This window comes from Lygodium microphyllum, chromosome 16, assembly GCF_053477565.2.
Source record: "Lygodium microphyllum isolate KBCC chromosome 16, Lygodium_microphyllum_v1.1.10, whole genome shotgun sequence".
NCBI classification, from domain to species: domain Eukaryota; kingdom Viridiplantae; phylum Streptophyta; class Polypodiopsida; order Schizaeales; family Lygodiaceae; genus Lygodium; species Lygodium microphyllum.
In genome coordinates, this window is record NC_141150.1 from 57,227,295 (window position 1) to 57,254,572 (window position 27,278).

The 27,278-nt window shown below is 40.3% G+C and overlaps 1 protein-coding gene across 5 annotated transcripts; it reads right to left on the minus strand.

Annotated features, from left to right (window-relative positions):
* Positions 1–1,335: 1,335 nt before the first annotated feature.
* LOC148022861 (uncharacterized) lies at positions 1,336–23,638 on the minus strand. 5 transcript variants are annotated; one of them, XM_087695777.1, is made up of 12 exons: positions 23,304–23,637; positions 23,201–23,233; positions 22,614–22,799; positions 21,730–21,843; positions 21,368–21,472; positions 6,603–6,724; positions 6,400–6,506; positions 3,392–3,613; positions 2,837–2,889; positions 2,574–2,677; positions 2,331–2,419; positions 1,336–2,010 (listed from the first exon to the last, which is right to left on the minus strand). In XM_087695777.1, the coding sequence occupies exons 1-11, from the start codon at positions 23,468–23,470 to the stop codon at positions 2,358–2,360; spliced, it is 1,275 nt and encodes a 424-aa protein (XP_087551903.1). In that variant the 5' UTR covers positions 23,471–23,637; the 3' UTR covers positions 1,336–2,010; positions 2,331–2,357. The 5 variants fall into 5 exon arrangements, with proteins under 5 accessions (XP_087551903.1, XP_087551905.1, XP_087551904.1 ...); XM_087695779.1 differs by lacking the exon at positions 21,730–21,843 and having other exon boundaries at positions 23,304–23,638; XM_087695778.1 differs by lacking the exon at positions 23,201–23,233 and having other exon boundaries at positions 23,304–23,635.
* Between the last annotated feature and the right edge of the window lie 3,640 nt (positions 23,639–27,278).

The window sequence follows — 27,278 nt, forward strand, 5'->3', positions numbered from 1 at the left end:
TAAATGGATATGCATTGATGATTGTAAACTCACTTCAATGATATAATTCAATGAGATAATGTATCATCCCTTCTTGCTCTGCGCTGACATTTTATTTAATGGGAGACTCATAACCCCATCACATAGCTAGACCTTTTAGGCCTTGCAATACATCATCCCACTTCAATGATATAATTCAATGAGATAATGTATCATCCCTTCTTGCTCCGCGCTAGCATTTTATTTAATGGGAGACTCATAACCCCATCACATAGCTAGACCTTTTAGGCCTTGCAATACATCATCCCACAATTGGACAAGGTTTGATGACCTACCTTACAACTAGTATCCATGTGCCATGCCTAAAAGAAACTACCAATCCAAACCTTGAGATCTTGATCCATGCATAAAAGTCAAACTTAGAACATTTGTATAGTTTTCACATTTACTCATCTCAAGGTTACTTTACAATGAAACATGTATATTCCATAAAATATTAAAACAATCAATACACAACTTAAATTGTTTCCCTACAGTAGGAAGCTTCTTCTCTACCCTCCGCAACACCACAACACTACCACAAATGTTCACTACCTTCAGTGCCAACTTTACCCAAACCTAACAATGAAAATTTTTACTCATTGTATTAGGATGCACCAACTCGCATTAGGCGCATCAATGACATCAATCTTAATAGAGTTACCTAGTACAAATATGTAATTACACATGTATAACAAACATACAAATAACTTCACACACACTCTTCTAGAATTAGTTTGACTTCTTTTACATTTATGCACAAAATGCAAAAGAGCACACATATAAATAAGCTAGTAAATAAACTAAATACTTATGATACTTATTTATGATGTCACCTTTGTTGTGTCAATTTTTTATATTATATCCACAATTGAAACAGACATATTCTCATTTTCTATCTTCTAAAAGTAAATTTAGAATTCAGAACACATACTATTTGCATACATACATGTACACATCTAATTTGTAAGATAGGTATTTGTTGTATAGATTAAACCACATATAGCTCAAATTAACTACACAGGTATTATATTAATAGATCTTAATATTGAATGAGATAGCTTGATTTCCCGATAACACTAGCCAACCATGCTTGGCACAATTGGCATTATTCTAAAGCGTGCCTGCACCTTGTCACGTGTGTTGGTGGCACATTCCACATGCAACAAACAGTGTGCTCCACACAAAGTGATGTATAAAACACCCAAAATCTCAAAAGGCAATTAGCTTTACTTCTAAAAACTTACATTCATTCTTAGAAACTGTTTCTATCTCGACTGCAAAGAAACACACCTTCAAAAGACTCATGATGCCCTCTAAGGAAGAAACGTAAGAAACAGACCTTCAAAGGACTCACCACGGTGTCCTCTGAGAAAGAAACGTACACACAATATAAAGCGTGCACACATGATGTCCTCTAAGGAAGAAGCGTAAGGAAACAGACCATCAAAGAGCTGAAATGGGAATGCAAGCCTACGTACATGGGCTTTGTCAGACTGCTGAATGTTGTGCCTTTAGGTTTCCTACATGTACGTGTAATGGTGTAAGGATAGAAGAACACTTCGATAACGGTATTATTAGGGGTCTGCATGTTACTGCTTTCTATTGCCTGAAATGATGTTTGGGAACCCAGAACCACTCCAAGTCAGCCGGACACGTAAACCTTTTACACTGTAGTGCATAATTCCATGACAAATCAGGACATATCTGTCCAAGCCCCAATCATGATTCAAACAAACGCGATTGCTTACATTTTGCTCTTCAAACATACTGCAAGAATGTATTAGCAGATAGGAAGCAGGCATACAGAGAGAAGCTGCCAATTTGGTTGACAGAGAGTCTTCTTTGCTGCAAAGCAGGCCTACATCTATCGCAAAGAATGTCCTAAGACCCTCTTTGCTTCATAGCAGAACTAAGTTGAAAGAATCGGAAAAGTGTTAATCTTCCCTGGCAACCGGCATGCAAGAATGAATATTGGAACCACTATAAAACCTGTTTCAGAGAAAAAGCACAACATATCAACATAATGTTTTTCAAACCCTGAAAGAAGACACCTAGAACCGATGTAGTTTTTGGGAGATCAATCTTCCGATGGACTTCTGAACAGTTGGATACTGTTATGCTAAAATATCTGTGAGAAAGTATTGATGTTGTAATGCCATGCTTTAGCTAAATACAGTGATACTCACAAGGTTTGGACAATGATATATGCATTATTGTTAAGCAATGATTCCTTTTAGCTTTGTAAATACAGAAAAAAAGCAACCAAGCATCCCCAAAAAGGGCATTTAGGAAGCAGGAAATTTTCTTACATTTCAGGCCCTGGGCAAATATATAGGTCAACAGGCACTATATCTCAAAGCAGCTGATCTGTACACATCGGCATATGCTTGAAAGCATGCTGCCACAAAAGGAAATAGTTAGAAAGGAAAGGAATGTTCTGCACGGTTTCATAAAGCATGTCCAACTCCAACTTGGAAATGTCTCTAAGCAAAACCAGACCAACAACAAGTTCCACTCTGCAAACTTTTGAATCAAGACAGACAACAGCCAACCTTCTGGAGGCCTGGAATATCCAAAGCCCATGGTAATAACCACAGGAATATCTCGAGTCAAGCAAGCTGTGTACACAATGTTGTTCCGCTGAATTAGCCCCTGTCTGCCACGTTATGGACAAAATTCAGAATTGTAAAGGCATTTGTCGTAAGGCTTTGCTAGACAAGCAGCAAAGGATTTTCCACCACCTTAATAACCTGAAACAAAAGCAATCTGGGCAGACGTGTGAAATCTCGAAACCATGACACAAAAACAATGATACCTCGTCATTGAAAGCCTTCCAGAAATATCCTCAAGAAGTGCATCTACTCCAGCCTGGAAAATTTTAAATAAACTTAAACATTCATGTTTTCCCCAGAAATCAGATGTTCATGTCCATCCTACTACAAAATTCTACCTGCAGTACACATCTGAAAACTTTGCCTAGCATTTCCATTTGGCATTTAATTAACACAAGGATACAAGATGACACTAGCAGCTAAAGCTAAAAACTCTTTTCATTATTATGATCTTTAGACTGTCCCGATAAACGTTTTTACAATGCTATTGTGTGCATTCAAAGTACGAGAATATTGTCCATAATTCCTTCAAAACACAACTCTTGATCTTTAGACTGGTCTGATAAAGGTCTTCCAGATATTACTGCCAGTGAAAAGAAATCAACACTCACACTTTTAAAACTAGTTGAATCATGCAAGGTGTTACATATACAACCACATGCAAGCTAATTGTAGGCACATTCTTTTCACAATAAAAAATAATAACAGAAAGAAAAGGGCCGGACGCACTAGAACAAGAAACATGGTGCAATATATACCTGGAAAAAAACTAAACTCGGATCATAATAGTCCAGTAACTGTTGTAACCAGTCATTAAGAACAGCAAGATAGTAATGATCCCCAGTACTGTCCAGCAAATCCATGCCATAACAAGATTGCAGCTTTGATCGCATTTTTGCACGTCGTGGGACTTTATTTGTCCCATACATGTTGAAAAACACAACTCTTTTGTCCTTTGCAAAGTACTTGGCCACATTGTTCTGGAATCACGGTTGAAAAAAGACAAACATGAATTTGCAGCTGTAGAATCACAGATACTCAGGTTGTCAAGTATTGAACCAAAATTTTGTCCAGGTCAACACCCAACTTTGTTAGAAAGCACTCATTTCTCACAAGTTAATAGAAAATATGATAGAAGATGGAGATGTGACGAGTGCCTAGTGTTTGCCAGAAATTACAGATATCTGGCAATCTCTTTACCAGGTAAACACAAATTTCTTATCTGGAGCCTGATGACTCCAAGCCTTCCCTCAAGATCTTTTCTGAGTACAAGGAGTCTTGGTGGATGCTATGAGAATACAGGGACTAGAGGCCAAAGCAAAACCTGCTCATTTAAAATTTTCACGTAAGATGACTGTGTTAGGCCAGTCTGGTCATAATTTTCTCGAAAAAATAGTCAAAACCTCCTAGGATAAAGTTGTCAGCCAACTTAGATGGATGTGGGAATTGCCTCTAAGACGAGTAAGTTGATTATGAAACCGTTTAACTTGCACTTTTAGTGCAGAAGTGTTCTTGTCTTACTGTTAATTCATATACTTTACGCCTCACGTTTTCAAGAGAAACAAAAGAGTTCACACATGCATTTTCACGTATTCCTCTTGTCTCAGCATAAAGGCGAACAGAGAAAAGGTCAACCTTACAATTTGTCATGCTGAATAGAAATAAATATAGTAACTCTTAGGTAACAACATTACATAATTTCAAGGGCCTACCTAAGGAACATGTTGTAGGGAAGGAGAGGTCAGATTGATTCTAGTAGGAAATTTCCAAAAGGCGAAAAACCAACGACATGAATCAGATCAAGCTTTAAAGTAGGATTGGTCACACTAGTCACCATGATTCTAATCGGGAAAAGCAAGAAACCAATGACATGAATCAAACAAGCTTTTAAGTTAAAGCCAATATGGGGCATAGAAAACAATCTACACATTAAATAGCACCTTCAAAATTTGGGGCGGAATTCAAAATGAAGTCCACAACTCACAAGTAGGGAGATATTGATGTCAGGCCTCTCTATTAAAAAGTGTAAGTCATGGTAAAAGGCCAGAATTTATGCAAGGATACATTCCAAAAAATTATTATTAAGCTCTTCCAATCTGAAAGCTGTAAGAGTGCGCAATGGAAGGGAAACATGAACACAAAGAGAAGGGAAGAGAAACACTGAAAGAATAGAAGAGAATGGAAGAAGAGAAATCTACACTGAACTCCAAAAGAAAGCTGAATACAAAGGTGCACTTATCAGCCCCTGCACACAGCCCAAGGCATCACTGAGGCCACTAGATCAGGCTGCTGAAGGAAAACAGCACCAAAAGACGGAGAAGAATCCCTGAATATCGCGGTATGCTAAAACTTGCAAGAATGATAATAATCAGCCAATTGAGGAGCGTATAGGCTGCCCCTGCCAAATCTGGTGGACCAGCATCAGGCCAAGCATTTAATGCTAGCTGACCTGCACTGACCAGCATCATGCCAAGCATTTAATGCCGGTCAACCTACATTATTTAATGCAGGAAATGCTGGCGCTAAATAAAAATGCAGAAATTAATAAATAATCAAGATCACCTCTGCCAGGTGTGAACAGGTCCTCCAGCCACTGAAAAAGTCTAAAGAAATGCAAAAAGGTGGTGGAAACTCAATTCTGGCAGTGTGAACACACCCAAAACTCGCACAAAAAGAAATGCATCCTCTAATTAGAGCTGGCTCCTCCGTCAAGACTCAAAACACATGACGAACTAAGTGTCAGAGCTCCTAATGTCCCTGTCTGGCTCAAATTGAGGCTTACATGCATGAGATGACTGTGCAAGACACACAGGACCACTAGCAAAAGCCAGATGCCTAGGAGTAAGGTGAACTAGATTACATACAGAAGATGACTCATGAGATAACTTACCAATCCGCAAACCATTCAGTCATATGAAGTGCTGGTACACTGATGATTTCCCCTCGTGTTTCTTGTCGAAGCGAGCACATGTGAAAGAAGAAATGAAGAAAAGAAGACATGGATATATGAAGCCATAAAACTGCAGATATGCCCAAACAATGATACATGGCGGTAGCCCAAGTGCATGCATTGTGCACCTTCACAGAGGATGCCGCTGAGAGAGGGGTTCCTATAGACCCACAATGGGTTGTAATAGCACATGCTTATGTATATAGACAAATCCTGAGTGTGGAGTAAATGTACGGCCATAACCTGATTGGCCACAACTGATTAAAATAACCAGACCGATAATAAACAAAACAAAAGTGTTAGAGCTCCACATTGCCCCCACTCACTCAGTGAAAGAGCTCACAAGTAGGAGATGACATAAGCACCTACTGCTAACATTTCTTACCTAGGAGACATGAACACCTTACCACATTGGCCTTCTCAGCCCCAATAAACATTAAAGAAGCCAACCACTTCTCCATCAGCTGCCAACTTATCCAATAAAGACAGCATTCAGTGGGTTGCTATGCCAAACAAAGCAGGCTAAGAGGCAGCTATTGATTACGTCCAAAACACCCCCTCCCTAACTTTTTCCGAAACACAGATCAGCTTCTCCAAAAGGCTTCAGAAAAAAAGGATATTGAAAACTGAACAGACCAACGAAAGAAAACCTCTAGCACTGTTTCACACAGGGACTTCAATTTCTGCAAGACGATAGCCAAATACTCTGGTCATCGCTCGTAAAACAAAAAATTTCATAGGGTGGGTCGGAGCTATTGTTCTCAAACTTTCTGACATGAGAAAGTTCAGCAAACAGTAAATCATGCTATCACTTGCCTGACGAACATCCAGGTTGATGACTAGAATAGGTTTCTCCTCATTGCAGAAGTTAGGATAAGCCTGCAAGGCTACAGATGCAGCTACAGCAACATCATTGAATACACCTGGGAAAAACTAATGTGTTATGCAACAATTGAAACACCAGAACCAAGTCTACAAAAGTTGACAGTATTACAAGGTAAGAAAAGGATGAAAACTACCAGAAGGGACCATATAATCTCCTCCAGCATGGCCTGATGAGTTGGGCTCTGTACACCCAGAAAAACTTCCTGCTGCCATTCGTAATCCAAGCATCACAATATGCATGGCTGCTATAGATCCACTGCAAATTCATAATGTATACACTCAAACCCCTGCAAGCATATTACTTTTGGCAAATTGACAATCGTACATACATTGATGCATCTCTTTCCAGATTATTCTATGAACTATTTTATCATTGTTGCTTGTAGGATAATAATATTATGTAAGTGATGTGACAATCTTGTCCAGACCTCTATTTGCATAACAGATAGAAGAGAGAGTTTATCCACACTCTTTGTATTATTTTTAGTATTATTAGAAACCTAAAACCTTCCAAAGGACGAGTTCCAGAAATGATTCTGTTCCAAAAATCCATTATCAGACAAACTAATACATTTAATTACAGTGACATTCTATCCAAAAGTCACAGCTGGTCCCCTAGAGGCTAGGATAGAAAGAAAGTAGGGAACAGGTGGCAAAAGGAGGGTGGTAAGTGCACACACTGGATTACAAGATGGCGAAGCTACTGTAGCAATAAAAGTTCCGAGAAGGCAGCAAAAAGTGCAAGAGGACCGAACAGTAAAGGCAAAGAAATGGTAGGGTAGAGACGGCAGCAAAAACAGCAGGGTGGCAGAATGGTGAAGGCCAAAGGCATGGTGGGGTAGAGTTGCGACACGGAGTGTGTATGCAATGTTTTTGAGGACCCTTCGTGTCCACGAAGTACCACTGGCCTTGGATGTGGCTAGCCAAACCGCCCTTTTATCGAGTGTTGGATCTTCTTATGTTGTTGAGCTGAACATTGTATTTTTCCAAGGTACGTTCTTCTGAGGTTGAGATCTACAATAACTATTTTGTCTTATAACCAGGCTTCCAGATAAATGGACACTGGGAAATATATTTGAGCTACAAAAGAAAATTTTTGAAAGATATTAACTGTTACAGAGTCTGTAGCAGAACAGGTGGATAGAAAAACTCATTCAAAATATACAAAGAACCCTGGGAACTGATTTTCTAATGGAGATGAACTCTAAAGATGGCGAATAATGAGCATAATCTAATGAAGTCTAGAACAAAAGAATCTTCAATCCTGCATACAATGACAATGATCTAGTGGAACAAGTATCCAGTGAGAACAAGAGATCAAATTGGTTCTATAGTATGTACTTTAATATGGACTAGATGGGAGTTGTTGTTGTGTAATAAGGATCAAATTGAGAACAAGTATTCACATAACATTGTTTAATTTAAACTGCTGGCGCAATGTTGTGTGATATGGACTTATCCTGTCTATTATAGATAATGAGAAAAACAGGTTCATAAAGTGAACCAAATGCACCCTATTACGGAATTGAAAATCTCAATGATTGCATTCATTCATATGCATATGTGAGTGATTGATCATTTTTTCAGGTTTTCTAGTGAGTGCCATGAATAAATCGTAATCAGGAATAATACATAAGCTTTAAAAATTTTGTCTGATAGATAGTTGTCTTGGTGTTGCAAATACTGATTATACATTTGGACATTCACAAGTTTCAAGACTTTATACAAGAAAATGCCTTAGATGTGACTGTCCAAAAAGCAGTTATGCAAAGGAAAACCCACTTAAAGGCTGAAAAATCAAAGCAGAGCTCTAGCCCTAAAGCAAAGCTGAAAATCGAAATACAAAACAGGGTAATATTCAAAGGCTCCAGGATACCATGGCCATATCATCTCTATTATCTAGCAACAATCACATTCATCAGCTCCCCAACCATCATTTTGCCATGGTATCTTCTCTATTGGCATTAGCATCATCAAGTGTGGCATTCCTGGCAGTTGCTCACTAAAGGCAAGTTGATCTAACATCTTCTTTGTCATTGAAACCATCTTTTTGTGCCCTAACCCAGCATTGTTTCTAAATTCTGACAAATGAGTTTATTTTGAGCATGTGATTTATCATGTTGGTTTTCATCTGTCACCAGTCTGTGATACAAATTTGCCAGATCTAAGATGTCTTTAATAAAAGACTTTGGCTCAGCTAAGGCATGGGATTAGAAGAGCTTTATTTGAAGACGCCTTCTTTATCAGTTGTATCCATATATGTTTTTTGCATCTGTTAAGAGCTCTAACAAGCAATTGGCAAACATTTAGTATGGACATGGAGATGTAAAGTTACTAAGACTTGAAGCCTTCTCACAAATCACATAGTAGCTTGGTGACTCGAGAGAACCCATAGAGGACCATGATCAAGAATGTCCTTCGAAATAGAGGCAAGCCATAGACATGTATTAATGATGCATATGTTGAAGAATAGCAGCCCGTAGCCCTTTGTAAAGCAATATTGCCACAGATGACCCTTAGAGAATCAATGTCATTGAGAAAAGAGAGAATTTGCCGAATAGAATATCATTAAAAATCAAATGCATTATAGGATCTACAAGAATGTCAGACACAGAGTAGTTGCAAAACATTTCAGCCCTTGATATTTCACCTAAAAACGATTCATTTCAACACAAAATGTTTTATGAGGATACACTGGTTTGCAAAAAAAAACGCTGAGAGCATATGAGCATAACTAACACGATGAACTCTAACAAAACACAAATGAAGAAGAAGAGGATGAATGAAGAATGCTAAATGAAGACTCATGGACAAACTGAGTATCCAATGTATGATTACAACAGATACTCAAGGAGCAGAGGGCTGTCCAATAGCCAACAGATGCTCAAGAATAGAGGGCCGTCCAATAGAATGTTGTCCTCCAAAGCAGATCCCAAGTACAGCAAATCACCAACACTCAATGCCCAATGAAGAGATGCCAGGCACCTATGTGGACAGCAGGAGACCCGTAACACAGCAGTTCCTGAATCATAGAGGGAGCTGAGAGTCTGAAACTGGGATGATGCTGGACAGCAGCAAAATGCAGCAGATCCATAAACGAGCAGTCCAGCAGAGCAGCACAGCCACGAGAAATGCGGACCACTAGAAGAGAAGGGAGGAAAATCCAAAAAGCAGCAGCAGAATGATGTCAAAGATGGGCATGCAGCAGGGTGGATGCAGCTGAGATAAAAACAGAGCAGCTGTTGAGAACCAAGTCATTCAGTACATTTTCCCCTCCATTCCTGTTTTTGGTTTCCATTTACAGCCCCAAAAAGGCTTTTTGGGCACCTTCCAAGAGAGTCGGGATGCCACCCGAGAGACTTCAGTGAGCGCCACTCGATAAATACTGCACTAACTTCCCTCGTTCTTCATCCCACACATTCATTCCTTCTGACACTCTGTCACTCTCTTCCATATTCTTCTTCTCTCCTTTCTCCATCTTCTCCACTACCATTCACACCCCACAAATACGACATTACGGTTCGTGGCTTCTGCATCCATCTCCACCTGGCATTTTGCAGCCTACATCATCTGGCATCAGCCCTCTCAACCTGGCATCATCATCAGGCTTCGTTTGCAGTAGATTCAGGCCATTTACAGCAGGCTACACCCTCTTTATTAGCCCTACATCAAATAGCTATGTTTTTGTGTTTTCTTCACTCCTGAAGGGCTGCCCAGCCTGTCTGCACTCACTTACATGGAGAGATCTTCATCAAATATTCTTGCATTTTCTTCTCCAATCGGCTGCTCAGTAGTTGCCTTGATAGCAACCATCATCTCAAAGTGATTGCAGCATATCCTTCATCTGTTGGGCTAAGAAATGCATTCATTCCATGCTGATTAGCCACTTAAACAGCCCCAAAACAAGCTTAATTTGATGAAAACCCTAAAACAAGGAGCGGTTCGAGAGAGTTCAGTGAAAACCTAATTTGGGAGGGTCCATCCTCATCTATAAATAGATAGGCTACCCCCATTCAATCTAATCTCTTCTGTGCAGGTTCTCACTCTTCAGTGGAGCTTTTAGCCATCAATCTTCTACCACGTGGCTGTCCAACCTTCGTGACTACTAGCACTCTCTCTCCATCAGCCCTTGCAGTGCCCTAGTGCCTTCTTCCTAATTGTCACCCACTGTCTGGCACCCTTCCTACTGCTGGATTTTATTGCCATGTTTTACTGTGGCGTTCTACTACTACGTTTTGCTACTTCACCCACATCATCAAGCATCATCCTTTGCAATCACCTCAATCTCCTCACACTTTGGTGATCAATTTTTAGTGTTTCTCTCACTTCGTCACTCCGACTAGTGGTCACAATACTTGGGATCCATCTCCGATGGACATCACTCTCTAACACACTGCTCTGCCCTTGGGCACATTGTATACTCTTACATTCATTTACAGCATTCATTCACTTCAACGTTGTGTCCTTTCTATCCCTTCTTCTGTTTGGGTTTGAGTTTCAACGTTTTGAGTTTTGAGTTTTGCTTTCTATGTTTGTGTTTGTCTCGTTGTGCTTCTGTCGTGGCCACACACACTGTGTTTCCCTTAGTGCAAACCCTAGTGATGCCTCCACACTCTTCTTCACATGGTATCAAAGCTGGTGCTCTTATAAAGAGTATCCTGCAGACATTGTGGAGTGTTAGTCTTTGCACGAGGCACATAATACGACTCGTAACCGAATCACAATGTCACAAACACCTTCTTCTCGTGAGACCATGTTGTCTTATCGGGCTTCTCCATCAATGGACGCCCTGAGGAGGTATTATGGACTTGGAGAGGAAGACGACACTCCACATTCACCCTCACCATCACCTTCTATGTAAATCTTAATAGAGGGGGCTCAAGAAGCAGACAATCATCATCAGGTATACCTCCATCTTCTATTTCATTTGAGGAAGTCTATTACTCTTCTTCTCTCCCTGCCATCCCACCCGCTTCTCTTGAAGCCATATCACACTCATTTCACAACCTCGACTTACATTCCACAACTTCCTCTACCACACTGGGAGTTGGACCTTTTGTCTCCGCTCCAAGCACATTCTCATTCTCTCTCCATATTCACACTTTCCTACCAATTCCCACACGATGCATCATTAGGGGGGATCCCACCTCTTAACATTGTCATCTATCCTTTTCCACAAGGCACTCCATACTATGGGGCTTTGTTACTAGAAATGCCACCCTCTTAACATAGTTCCCTCTACCTTTCCTCATGTAGGCACATCTTTTCCACCTAAGACGGCTGTGATGGGCATTCCCCTCACTACCCCTAGCTACACACACACCATGACCTCTCAGATACAAGGATTTCCGTCCTCTGCTCCACGTGTCCCTATCCCTCCACTATGGGTCCTCGTGCAGTGACAATGCGCATGCATAGTCATCCCATGCACACATTTGGATCCAACGTGCACACTTCTCAAAGCCTAGTGAGCACTATAGAACTCATTCCCAAGTGTACTCCTTTCCACCACAATAACCACCCTATCCACCTTATTCGAGCACTACCACTCTTGTTGTCTCGACCAAGAATGCCTTCACGAATAAGACTCATTTCCACAAGTTGAACTTCACTACTTGGTTAAACTGTATGTAGCAAGTGCTTGAGTCTCAAGGTATTTGGAACCTTGTTGTTGATCTTGAGCCTATACCTGACCCTCACCTAGCCCACCCTAATTACATCCATCTATGGAGAGCTTGCAATACCACACCCAATGTCGAGCTAATGCAGGGTTTGCTTCCACAGTTTCACTCTCAATTATAGCACTTCCCTCTTGCATAGGAACGTTGGAGTCATCTCATTGACCGCTATGCGGCCCAAGAGTTTTCCATTAAAAAAGGGATGATCTAAAAGTCAAGTTGGCCGAATATTGGCGGTTGCTAGCCAAGTTTGCCACTACTGGCTCTCCAAAGTCAAACAACAATCAGGTTACATTCTTCTTGAATAGGTTGCCCGACAAATACTTTCATTTTATCCAACATATTATCTCACGGCTAGATTGCCAACCTTCTACAAGTTTGAGTGTCAATCCTTGTATTACACAAGGTTGCATGATCAAGTCCGTAAGAAGTTCTCCACTCGCATCTATTCAAAGGGGCGAGGGTTGGTTGCCTCTTCTTCAAGAGCGAAAACCAACAGTGGCAAGAACTCGCAAGATGTGAAGGCAAGTCAAAACAAGGGTAGCATCACTTCTTCTAACAGAAACAAAGAACCTTGATCCCTTTGGCAACAAATTCCTAAGAAAAATAGATTTTGCACTCACTACTAGAGGTCGAGCCATATGGACGAGTGTCGTACCAAGGCCCAAGGTCTTCCTCCTAGAAAACCAGAACAAACTACTACAACTACACAGTCTAGTAGGGCTATGCCTCCCATTGCTACCCTATCTACTCCTTCAACCCCCATGGCTGCTCGACATATGGCATACGAACAGCCTCAATGGCCATCCTACTCTACTCCTAAGGAATTGATTGATTGGTTTGCTAACACCAAACCTATTGCACTTTACACATCCATTCCTAGAAACTCCATTGCACCTTCTAGGCCTTTTTCCCCACCTCGCCGTATACAATGGTAGCAACATACTTAGCCTTTCATTTTCAAGTCTTCCACTGCATTTAAAAATACATACATATTTGCATTATTGCACTTGTTCATTTAGTTCAGTTTTGTTTTTCTTTTTAGAGCATCTCACTACTAACCTCTATGATTGTAGATCTTACTCTCTTTTACAGACTTTGTTTTCAATGTCAGGCTAACATATAGGTTGATCTAGTCCTCTATCTGGGCTAGAGACATGGGATGCACCCCGTTCCATTCATGGTTTCATCTTCCTAAGAGTTTTGCTCTTCTACTAGCATGGAGGCTTCCCCTCTCGAGGTGGATCGTATTGTTGGTAATCATCTCCTGCCACGTGGCAGTTTTGCCACGTGGTTGCAGTCGGATTGTCCGACTGCAGTCAGCTGCATTAAATACTGTCAACCTTGTTATTTTGGGTATTTTTTAGGCATTCTTTTCAGCCTTTATAAGGCTGAGTTTCCAACAGACTTTCACACTTGTATCCGACAGATTTCAGCCTGTTGGTGACGGAGACAGCACTCGGGGCTGACGGAGATCTAGGTCCTCAAGGCGGAGACATATGCAGATATTCTCTCTGCACCCGTGTATAATTCTCCATCCTTATACAACATTCTTCACTGCAGATTTTTTATTTCACAACATGTAGTAAGCTCATTGTGCAAAGCACCACTAGATGGATCCTAAGTTGTTTCTACTAGTAGTTTGAGCTAAGAAATGCATTCCATGCGCCACTTAAACAGCTCCAAAACAAGCTTAATTTAATGAAAACCCTAAGATGAGGAGCAGTTCAAGAGAGTTCAATGAAACACTAATAATAGACAGATTGCCCCCGTTCAATCTAAACTCTTCTGTGCAAGTTCTCACTCTTCAATGCAACTTTCAGCCATCAGCCTTCTACCACGTGGCTGTCCAACCTTCGTGATTGTTGCCACTCTCTCTCCATCAACCCTTGCAATGCCCCAGCGCCTTCCTCATGCCACTGTATGGCACCCTTACTATTGCTACGTTTTACTGCCGCATTTTACTATGGCGTTCTATTGCTACATTTTATTGCTGCATTTCACTACCACATTCTGTTGTTGTGTTTTACTACGGCGTTCACTACTACGTTTTACTACCACATTCTACTACAGCGTTCTATTGATACATTTTGTTGGTTCATCCACACCATCATGCATCATCCTCTACAATCCCCTCAATCTCCTCACACCCTGGAGATCAGCATCTGATGTTTCTCCACTCCATCACTCCAACTTGTAGTCACAACACTTGGGATCTATCTTCGGTGGGCACCACTCTTCGACATTGCTTTGCCCTTGGGCACACTGTATACTCTTACATTCATTTACAACATTCATTCACTTCAGAATTGTGTTCTTTCTATCCCTTCTTCTATTTGTGTTTGAGTTTCTATGTTTTGAGTTTTGAGTTTTGCGTTTAGGGTTTGAGTTTTGCTTTCTATGTTTGTATTTGTCTTGTTGTGCTTCTGTCCTGGTCATACACTCTTTGTTTCCCTCAGTGCAAACCCTAGCAGTGCCTCCACACTCTTCTTCACATTATATCTAATAGCTCCTAAGGACTGCATTTTGCTTCCTCTATAGCCAACTCTCCTATCCTTCACCATTCAATATTACCTTCTATACCCTACTGCCCAAAGGATTGTGTTTCGCTCCCTCTTCAGTGCAAATTCCCTACGCATGCTTCTATTGCATCAACTTGATTCACTTAGCATGATCAATGATTCACCATTCATCTTCTTCAACTGTGTTTTCAACTTTTCTAAGTTTCTCTTCTCTCTCAGTATTTACCATACTCACTATGTTCCCCCCCCCCCCCCAAATCCTACTGTCTCTCTGGTTTGTTTTCACAGCAATCATATTTTGACATGGTATTAGAGCCAAAGGTGCTCACAAAGACAAGAAGATCCTTCGCATCAAAGAAGGCAAAGACAAGCTGCAAGAGCAGCAACATCTTTTGATTACCCCCCCCTCCCAATTATTTCCACTACATCATCAAGAGTTATCATTATCTTCTTCTCCCGCCCTTTTTACAAGTTGACACTCTAGTGCTATGGCTTCTCCTAACTAACAATCCATTGGGTGCTCCTATTGCAGCAAGAACAATCATATCACCAAAGACTGTCGACTTCAACCTTTGCTCCCCACACCACCAAAGTATATGCGTCTACTACCAAGCACTCCTTGTGCCACATCTCCCTTTTGGGCCACAAAGATCAATTCGCATCAATTATCAGAGTATTACACTCAAGGCAATAAGACACATCCAATGTATACTAAGTCCTTACAAGCAAGAGGACCATCAAGTGACACAACCTCCTAGAGACCGCCGCAATGCGCTACAAAGGTTTCACTCACCTATTTTCAAGTCCAACGGCTTCCGCGTCCATGGCATGCCGTTCTACAATCCGTTCCACCAAGAGACAATGCTTATTGGATATCATCATCTAGTCAATCAGGTCCTTCGAGAGAGAAAGGCTATTCGGCTCCTTTCAATCCTTCAACTCCACAATCCATTCCATTGAGAGATAGCGATTGTTGTCCACCCCAGCTCCCCAATAGCTATCTATTTACTCACCACCCTTGTATGCTCCATGAACATCAACTCCGATGCGGGCATTGAGGAGATTCTATGTGATACCCCTCCCTCCACTCCCTCTTCTACTCAGGTTTGAGAGGCCACCTCTACGAGTTATCTAGCCTCTGTTCCAATGGAGTCCCAACTACCTCCTTCGGCCCCGCTATCGAAGAGTTTGGGGTCGAAAGTCTACGACGGGGGTAAGAAACAGCACACAATCCATTCCATTGAGAGAGAGCGATTGTTGTCCACCCCCAGCTCCCCAATAGCTATCTATTTACTCACCACCCTTGTATGCTCCATGAACATCAACTTTGATGCGAGCATTGAGGAGATTCTAAGTGATACCCCTCCCTCCACTCCCTCTTCTACTCAGGTTTGAGAGGCCACCTCTACGAGTTACCTAGCCTCTGTTCCAATGGAGTCCCGCCTACCTCCTTCGGCCCCGCTGTCGAAGAGTTTGGGAGATAGCAATTGTTGTCCACCCCTAGCTCCCCAATAGCTATCTATTTACTCACCACCCTTGTATGCTCCATTAATATCAGCTCCGATGTGGGCATTGAGGAGATTCTATGTGATACCCCTCCCTCCACTCCCTCTTCTACTCAGGTTTGAGAGACCACCTCTACGAGTTACCTAGCCTCTGTTCCGATGGAGTCCCAACTACCTTCTTTGGCCCCGCTATCGAAGAGTTTGGGGTCGAAAGTCTACCACGGGGATAAGAGACAGCACTCAGGTTTGAGAGGCCATCTCTACGAGTTACGTAGCCTCTACTCCGATGGAGTCCCAACTACCTCCTTCGTCCCCGTTGTCGAAGAGTTTGGAATCGAAAGTCTACAATGGGGGTAAGAGAGCAAGGTAAAGGGAGATTCAAGGAGAGAAGTAGATGGAAGAGAAGGGGTTCGAAGAAATAGAAGGCCTAGAAAAATACTCACAGAAAGAAATAGAAGATGTAGAAGAATACTCACAGATATGAAGCCTGTCAGTTTATTTCTGCATTATGAGAAGATGAAACTCTTATAGACAAAAACGTGCATAAAATAATACCTTCCTCTATGCTACTCAAATCATCAATCTGATGCTTCCATTGGCCTCTGGAAAGGGAGTGAAACACCAACACCCTTGGCCAGAATTCTGCCAGATCACTTCTTCATCTCCCACTTCGGAGTGCTGTTCACTGCTTGAAAACAGCAATCGCACGTCGCGCGATTTCACTAATCTCTCTTTTTACATAAAATCCTCACAAGTGGCTAAAAGCTACATGCTTTCTTTTACATTTCATCCTATTCTAGAAATTGTCTACAATTCTTGGATTTTTCCAAGAGATAATATCTAAAATATCAAAAATTGGCTAAACTTGTCCAAATCTCTAATATTTTTTAACCATCCACACTACGGACACTGACACTAATGGTATTGGCTCTCTAGATTAATAAGAAAGCCGCACTCTAGATTTGTTTACACTTTGTGTGCGTAGCGGCATGACATCCACCCCCTCCTAACCTACACATCCTCTGGCATGTGCGAAGTCTTATGGATCTGTAATGTTAGAAAAAGTATCCTCTGCTATGTCAATGTCTTCATCTTCTAACTCTTCTTCTTCCATATTCTCATATTCATGCTGAATATCCAGTTCCTTCAACTCATATGCTAAACACTCCCTACGTTTAAAAAGCTTGATACGTTTTCCAACCGCTAGAATCTTTAGAACTGTCCCATCCATCTCATTTAATATATAGGTAGCATTATCAAAAAAAAAACCTTACCACATATGGACCAAACCACCGCTTTGTCATCTTTCGACTGGCACTATGCTGATTTACCAAACTCCTATCATAAACCAGCACCCAGTCCCCTTCTTGTATAGCTCGTGATCGAAGTCTGTGTCACTTACCAAACCTCTTCTTGTTCTTGATCCTTGCAATCTTTAGCTTTTTTATGGTTGCCTCAATGTCTTCAAGCCTTCTTTCTAACTTTCTAATGCGTAGGACCAGCAACTCTTCTCTATTCAAACCCTCTTCCCACAGTAGAACACTCCAAGTAGCAATAGTCCCCTCAATAGGCATGATTGGCTGTTGTCCATACATTAATTCAGCAAGCATATACCCTGTAACTGCACTATGAGTGGTCCTATCAGCCCACAAAGCAAAGGGTAACATTCTTGGCCATTCTTTCATCTTGCCCTTGCATGACTTTGCTAATGCCTGAATGATAGGCCAATGACCTCTTTCACTTTTGCCATTTGCTTCAAGATTGTAGGCTAAAGTTGAAGCCAGCTTGATATCCAATCATGAAAAGAAGTCACGAGCCTCATTCACATCCAATTTTCCTCTATCACCAATCACTTTACCAACACAACCATACCTACAAAAGACTTCTTCCAATAAAAACCTGCAAATTGCTTGAGTAGTCTTTATACTAAGAGCTCAACCTTCCACTTGATTTATCAAGTCTTCTCGTGCAAGCACAAGAGATCTCATATTCCATAAACTTGTAGGCATGGTAACCAAATCAACTACCCATTTGTAATACATGGACAATAGATATGTCGATTGCAACCCATCTCTATGCTTTACCATAGAATACATCTGATAGACATTGCATGATTCCACATAATGCTCCACATCTTTATACATGTTTTGCCACCAATACTTCTCTTTGATCTTGGCAAATGTGCTCCACACTCCTCTATGTCAAGCCCATAAGCTTTCATGAAACTCCTACATCACCTGTTGCTGAGAAGCCCTATCTCCCAAAACACGTACTGAAGCTCCTCTCTTTTTCTTTGCATGCTTCCATAAATATCCATCTTTTAAGAAAAAACATAAGCTTTTCTTTTAACCCTTTTGAATTCAGCTTCAAACCATTCAGCCTTCTTTGTCATGAGACTAAGGTATTGACCTATTTTCAACCAATCATCCTCATACAACTCTTCCAAAAATTGTGTTCTCACTAAAGAATAACACTAATGATGCTTTCTCTCTATTGCCCATCTCTTCTTCATGGTTGTAAGTTCTTTTCTTACTGCTGAAATCCCTGTTACAACAATTGTACCTGCAATAACAACATATCCATTCCATGTTGTTAAGTCGTTTTCAACACCTATCACATCATCCTCTTCATCTTCCATCAGCTTCTCTTCATCTTCAAACCTTGCTCGTGAAAGCATGTCAACCACGGGGTTTTCTCTACCTGCTATATGCTGAAAATCAAGGTTAAGTGACTTTATATATGCAATCCAGCGTAACATGGCAATATCGAGAGTTAAGAAATTTGCTATCATGCCCAATAGAGATAGACAATCACTCTCTACCACTACATGAGCTCCCATAAAATACTCCCTATCACACTTAAGGGCTGTCATTACACCCCAAAGCTCTCTTTTGACTTGAGAATACCGCCGTTGCCGTTCATTGAGGACCTTTGCTCCAAACCGAATGGCATACCTATTCCCATCAACATCATCCTAACCCACTACCCAACCAATGCCAATTGGGCTTGTATCCACGGTGAGAATAATAAGCTGCCATTCTTACAATTTGCTCTCTTTAGTGTTGGGCTGAAATCAATAAGCTCTTTAACTTCCGAATTGCCTGAGGGGGTCTTTTCTCATGCTACGGTTCTTCACACGCATTGTTGATAACCCTTAGGGTGGTTAGCATCTCTATGTCAAATCACCCATTTTCTCATCTATTTACTCATCCTCTTTTTACCATTCACACCCATGACCTATAGGTTCTTTGGATGTTTCCGTTATGGCTTGGTGGCTAGGCCTGCATATACCTTCCAACACATAGTACCAATACTTGTGGCTTCTCTTCCAAGGTTGAGTTTCGGATCCTATCAACTCGTTCTGTCTACTGTTATTCGCTACATGTTACCTTACATGTGGAACACAAGGATTCTCGAGTTAATTTTCTTCTCTCGCACACTTCTCTTTTTCACTCTTTTCTAGATCTAAGAGGAAATCTTAAGATCCAAGTCATTCAACACAATTTTTCCTCCTCCATTTCTATTTTTAGTTTCCATTAACAATCCCAAAAAGGCTTTTTGGACACCTTCCAAGAGCGTCAAGGCGCCACTCAAGAGACTTTAGTAGGCACCACTCGAGAGAGTTGGGGTGTCAGTTGAGACAATCTGAGCCTATAAATATGGCACTAACTTCATTTTTTATCCCACACGTTCATTTCCTCTGACACGTTGTCACTCTCTTTCATATTCTTCTCTCCTTTCTCCATCGTCTCCACTACCATCCACATCCCATAAGGACAATGATTCATGGCTTTTGCATCCATCCCTACCTGGCGTTTTGGAACCTACACCATTTGGCATCAACTCTCCTCACTGCCATCATCAAGCTTCATTTGCAACATATTCAGGCCATTTTAAGCAAGTTACATCCTCTTTATCAGCCCTACATCAAATACCACTGTTTTTTTGTTTTCGTCACTCTTGAAGGACTGCCCAACAATCACCTGTTTGCAGCCACTTATATAAAGAGATCTTCATCAGATGTTCTCGTATTTTCTTCTCCAATTGATTGCTCAGTAGTCGCCTTGATAGCAGCCACTATCTCAGAGAGATTTCAACATATCCTTCATCTCTGGCAGCTCCTAAGGACTGTGTTTCGCTCCCTCCATAGCTAGCTTTCCTAACCTTCACCATTCAATATTACCTTCTATTTCCTACTGCCCAAAGGACTATGTTTTGCTCCCTCTGCAGTGCAGATTCCCTAACAAGTGCTACCACTTGATTCAGACAGGACAGTGCAATTATCATCAGAGCTTCAGCTCCATTGTATCAACTTGATTCAATCGGCATGATTCAATGATTCATCATACATCTTCTTCCTTTGTGTTTTCTGAGGTTCTCTTCTTTCTCAGTTTTTGCCGTACACACTCTGTATTCCCCCCTGCAAACCCTATTGTCACTCTGGTTTGCTTACACAGCAGTCATATTTTGACAGCAGCCACTAGGGTGGTGACAACTGCAGGGCTGGCAATGGTAGGAAACATCAAAAATAGGCAGGCAGAAGCATCTCAAGATTGAAGGCATCAGGGTGGCAGCTGAATTCTCCAGCTCATTGCTCTTCTAGTTCAAAAGAAACATGTCTATGTAAACAAAGCTGTATCACACGTCTAGCTGTCCTTCAAGAAATGATATATCAGAGTGAAGTTGAAAATCCTATTTGTTGTCCATAGTTAACCACTACACAAGGACTAAGGCATAATTCAGTGATCTCATAGGCAAATACACAAGATAAAACAGAAAATTCTCACAGGAAAAACAGCTTTAAAATAAGAATTGTTTCTTTATGCCCCATTAATTGGTTATGAACGCTCTATCCTATGTTTGGGGCATTTCATAGTCACCAGAAGTCTACAAATTACAAAAATTGGAAGGTGGGGATCTGGGATAAGTATGTCATTTGTTCCCTTTTTGAGCTTTGTTCTTCCTTGGGTGTTTTGAGGATATAAAAGAGAGATCTACATGTACTTGCTACATGAAGCTTCAACACTTAAACATGAACTTATTCATTGAAGACTGCCCTGTTTTGAAACTCGTGAAGAGTTGCTTAAGCAAGACAGCTTATATCTACTAGAAAATGTTATAATCATGCATCAGCTCTTTGATTTAATATTTCACAGCAACATAAGCCAGGCAATTTCTGTGCTCATGGACATACCCAGTTGAAGCACAAGACCGAGTTACGAGCTCAGTACTCCAGAATGAATCAAGACCATGTACCTCTGTTCCAGTCAGGTCTCCATTCAAAATCTTTTCGACATGTCTGCAGTGAATGCCAATATAGAAAACATTGCAGCATCACAAGAATGATAAACTCACAATGAGCAAGATGCTTCAAAAGACCGTCTTTGATCCTTCAACAATAACTTATGCAGCTCTGATTTTTTACAACAGCAGATGTCTAGTGAGAATTTTGAATATTGAAAGTACCTCTTTGTCCATGCATAAAGTTTACTACAGGGTTTAAGATATTAACATGCCAAAGGGGATAGGAAAACTAGCTACTTGAACTAAAGGTACCGTTCTTCATATACCAGACAAAGTTCCTCGTGAGATGCCAATGGAGAGGGTCGTGTGACAAGAAGATTTGACAGAGGAGGATCCTGCTCCAACAATAATCTGGTAGTCTGAAACCTGAAAGCAGTTGCTTTTATTGGGGTTACAATGTCTGGTAAAAAATCAAGAGAATCCTGAGGACAGCAAATATGCAGCATCACATTATGCTATATGTTAAACTTCTGCTTTTGTATCCATAAGTACAAGGAATGAGGTACTCTGATCTACCTTTAGGTCCAAGTACTATCAAGCTAACTCTTCTCTATCTATAGGTTCTGTTTTTTCCAATAAGAAATTTGAATTGGCGAATTGAAATATTGTAAAGGGCCTTCTAGCCAGCCAAGCGACTCAAAAACAGGTATAAAACAACAAATGGAGCCAAAACCCTACCAAAAACGCAGGGTTACAATAACAGAAGAAGGCGAAGGTTCTGTTTTCAAGCAGAAGCTTGATGGTTGCTAATGTGGCTTGTCACATAAAAATTCCTAACCCGAAGGTTCTGTTTTCAAGCAGAAGCTTGATGGTTGCTAATGTGGCTTGTCACATAAAAATTCCTAACCCCTGGGGTTACCTGGAAACACTAATGCAAATCTACCAGAAATTAGGAATGTTTCAAAGGCAACAAGATGATCCAGTTCAAAGTACGCCAAAGTTCAATGACAAAGACAAGATAGCTCTGCACACCACATCGGAAACCAGAATGACTTTGATGTACTATCAGAGGCTTGAAATAATAAGGGATCGATTGACAGTTAAGAATACAAAACTGCTGGCGAGAATGCAATTTTTTGATGCCTTCGCATGCTCCACAGATAAAAATTTTCATACTGAAGGCAGCAAAGGATTACTTATCAACTGGAAGATCACACCCAGCAGGTATAGGCACTGAAATATGGTCTGAGTAGAATACAACAAAGGTTGATCCTTGACCAACAGCATTTGCAGCCTTTTCGCTCTCTGTGACTGTGGATTCGCCGGACAAGGTTGAAGCAGTGATTGAATACTCCAGGTCAGTGTCATGGACTCCCAAGCACCTGTGAACAACAACTAATCAGAATAACGGAAAAGAACCTGCTAGTTGGACTGCAACAGCTAAACATGAGACTCAGAGGACAGGAAATTGTTTAATACATGCATCCAAAAGAGTGAAAAACAAAACATATGAATGGCGAAATCCAGCAGCTAAAATAGGACACAAAAACAAACCACAAAGCAAGGGAAGGCAAATCATTTAGCTGCTGAAATTTCGCAGCTAAAATAGGCCTCAAATCAGACAACAGAAACAAACCTGTGCCTGGTGAAATTCAGCATCTAAATAGGGGACTCAGACACAGACAACTGATCAAAGATAGTGGAAAATGAAGCGAAAAAGTGCCTGGCATATCCGATCGAACGAGAATATGTTGTTAGACTTACAGAAAGGAAGATGGCTTGCCTGAAGGCGGAAGAGAGAGCTAGTGCTTGAAAGCTGTGCAAAACGAAGAATGAGAAGGACGAAGGGATGGAACACGACAGTACTTGAAAAGAAAATGGCTCACCTGGAGGGAGGAGAGAGACGAGTGGTGATACTGAGAACATTGTGTCTGCAAAATGGAGAATGAAAAGGACGGGGGAACGAAGCACAACAACGGGCATTTTGTCTGCCGGGAGGTAGAGTCGAGCTAAGGAAGAAAGGTTGGAGGTGGCAAGCGTAAGCGGAAGCCATAGCCGTATGAGCATGTGAGGTACAACTCTTTACACAGTGTCTCACTCACACACGCACGCACTCGCGCACACACACTCTCTCTCTCGCTAACCAGAGACCCCACTCATTCTTCCCAGTCCCGCCAATGAACTTCCATGTCCAAGAGATAGAGAGAATCTCGCATCACGTTCTTTAGGTGTTAGCTTTTCGACTTCTGATCTGATTGTGTTTATTGGGAAAGGTAGGGTAAAGGGGCCAATAAACTGACATTTTTCAAAACAAAACACACCCCATCCCAATCCAATGATAATTTTATTTGAAAATATATAGTTAATATGATATGCTTATAATATTACATCATATATAATATATAATAAAATTATTTTTATATAATAAGTGATATTTTATCTTGCATATATAATAACATAATACTAGTATAATATGTATATGTTATACATTATATATAATGTTTAAATATTATAAAATGCATCAATATATGATAAAACTAATATAATAATGTTTTAATATATTTGTAGGTATAACTATTATATTGTGAAGTGCCAACTTCTGGTCTGATTAGGAGTGTGTGTGTGTGTGTGTGTGTGTATGTGTGTCCCCCAAATCTGGTGCACAAAAAAAACTAATGACTAACTTGACTAAGATTATCTTAACTCCTTACTAACCTTTGCATGGCCATATCTTTTGGGTCAGCCTTGGATTTGATCATTTCCCTATCTTTTTTTCATGTCTGCTAAGAGCTCTGCTACACCCATCCTCTCAATTTGGTCATGAAGGTTGAAAGATGTTTTGAACCGGTAGGTCTTTTTATTCATTCTTCCTAGCATCTTGATCATGGCTTCAACTACTAAATGTCTATCGCTTGGGCTTGCTCATTCGCTCTTTCACATGTGCATTTGTTGGTTCATCTGAAATTTTTGTAGCGTCATTTCTTTCTTCTTTATGATGTTGCGGATGATATATGCTGTGATTCTGGGCACATGTGCTATGGTTTTCGTTTTCTTCTATTGATGATGTATCAAATAAATTGTCCTTTTGATCTATTTCAAATTTGTATATGGCACGATCAATCTATGCATCAATGACCCATCAAACCCTTCCTTTGTGAATGGGGTAGTAAACACTAACATTTGCCCCTATTTGATATTCAAGTTGGGTCACATCATCATCATAACTTATCTTTTGTTTTTGTTGAGCTACTCTTAGGTTCTTTTGAATGCTAGTTATCATTATGGGCTAGCTTTATTGCAAGATGAAGAAACCAATCCATGGAATCCTCTCTTTTTGGTTGGATTGTTAATTATTAATGTTCATGGCCAGTTTTGGATTGCAAACATACAAAGATCTAAAGGGGCTTACCTTTGGTGATGCTTGGACTATTGTGTAGTATGCTTGCAGAATATATAGCAAATATTTGTCCCACTCTTCTTAGTTTGGATCTACATACATTGAGATAATTCCTTTGATTGTTAACCCATTTGTTTATGGGTGATATGGTGAGGCATAGATCCCAAAACTTTGCTAAGAATTTGTATTATTTATGAAGTAATTTGCTTCCCATTATGTGATAGTAGTTGTTTAGGGCACGAATGTCTAGAGATCACTTTATTAAAAATGTTGCTACTTGATCTATTGTAGTTGTTGGAATTACCTTGCCTTCTACCTAACAGGCTAAGTGCTCTCTGAGAACCACCACATATTTGTTGCCTCTTTTGCTTTTTGGAAATGGTACCATAATATCCCAAGCTACTAATTGAAATGGCTCGTGTACTTTAATGGACTAAAGATGGAATCTTTTTTGTGAGTGGGATTTTGTGCATTTTTGACAAGGTTGACATGATTATAGGTATGCTATGATCATCCTCCTCATATTGGGCTAGAACTGTTGGAGCTACTTACGTACATAAATTTGTGGCTCCTCTCTCTGCTACACATGATGTAAGACTTTGTTTTGCCTTTGTTGATCTTGATGTACCTTGGGATTATTCAAGTTGCTGATTATTTGAATCACTTTGGGACTTTTCATTGGTGCTACTATCATTTGATCCAAAGTTGCTGGAAGGTTTGTATGAATGCCTCAAGGTAGGCATAATTCTACTTAAAGCATCAACTATAGTATTCGTGTTCCCCTTGTAATGTTTGATGGTAAAATCATATTCTTATAGGGTTAAGACCCATCTCATTGATCTACCTAGAGGATGCTCTTTATGTAATAGTGTTGCCAATGGATTATGATCAGTTTCCACTATCACTTATGGCCCATGAAGATATGGATGTTGGTTTGCAAAAGTCCACACAATAGCTAAAACTTATGTCTCTATTATGGACTAGTTAGTCTAAGCCTTTGTTAGCCCTTTGCTTATGTAACAAATTGGATGCCATTGTAGTTCTTCATTCTGCTGTAAGTAAAACAACTCCTAAACCTTGATTAGATGCATCTGTGTGTAGTAAAAAAGGTTGCTAAAATCTAGATATTCTAATAATGATGATTGGTTGATTAGCTATTTTATGTACTCAAATGCTTGTTGACATTATTGGGCCCATTTATTTCCAACAATTTCCTTAGAGGATATGTGATTGTAGGTGCGTTAAGCATAAACTTCAGAGAACATGCCATCAACCCTAGGAACCTGTGAAGTTGTTTTACTATTGTTGGTGTTGCATAAATTTTATTGCGAGGATCTTATTTGGATCAACTCCGATTCTTTATGATGAGAGAATATAGCCTAAAAACTTTAGTGTGGTTGCAACCTAGTTATGTTTTCATGTTAGATCTTGAAGTTGTACTTTTGCAACCATTGTATAATTGCATCAAGGACTTCCAAATGTTATTTCCATGTCTGGGTATGAATTAAGATATCATCCAAAGTAGATCACTAGAAAATTCTTCTCAATTAAGTCTTGGAACATGTTGTTTCCCATGTGTTGAAATGTCCCTCTTAGATTAGATGATCCAAATGGCATCACTTCAAATTGAAATAATCCCATTGGTGTCAGAAAAGCTATTTTGGCCATCCTTCTTATTTAGGGATATTTACCAATAACCTGATGCAAGATCAATAGATATGAAATATTGTGAGCTCCCTAGTTGATTCAATAGCCCTTGGTAAAGGGTAAACATCTCTTATTGTGACTTTATTTAAGGGACAATAATCTACACAAAACCTATACTGACCATTGTCCTTCTTGGCCAAATGAGGTTCTATTGCCCATGGACTCTTTGAGGGTTCAATGACACCCTTTACTAACATGTATTTTATTGATTCATTGATAATCTCAACCTCTCTCAAAGATTTGCATCTTAATGGGAGGAATTGGATAGGTGGGAATGTCATGACAGATTGGTGCATTGATAATAATTTGCCTTTTAGTATTTGGTAAGAGTTTTGGAACAACAAGGTCACAACTTACCAACTAGAACACCCTAGGGCCATCCACATCCATAGTTCTGGTTGCTTATTATACCCAGTAGGATGGCCATGGAGAGCAAGGATGAGGTCTAGAAGGGTGAAAGGAAAAATTTGTCCTTTACTATAAGCAATGTTTCTTTTGCATACAAGAGGGATATTGGAGAGCAGAGTGTTCAAAAGCCCAAATATATGATGCTCAAAAGAACAATGAGTATTTGTGTAAATGGATGAAATTCTTGAATCGGAAGTCAATGTGGTCACTTGATCAAATAAGAGGTAAAAGCAGCATCAAAGTGTTGGGGGTAAAGGCACTTGTGCCTAATCGCTTGTGTATTCATTACACTGATAGTACCTTGATGCCAGGAGGCATATTCCATGGTGGATTCTGTGAGGTTTTCCGG

Bases quoted from the DNA above. Each gene is read 5' to 3' on its own strand.
- LOC148022861 (XM_087695777.1), bottom strand. From the start codon at position 23,470: ATGGCTTCCGCTTACGCTTGCCACCTCCAACCTTTCTTCCTTAGCTCG. The intron at 6,507-6,602 runs GTAGTTTTCATC...AGTTTTTCCCAG, and splicing joins AGATTATATGGTCCCTTCTG to GTGTATTCAATGATGTTGCT. The intron at 2,420-2,573 runs GTTGGCTGTTGT...CTTTTGTGGCAG, and splicing joins ATATTCCAGGCCTCCAGAAG to CATGCTTTCAAGCATATGCC.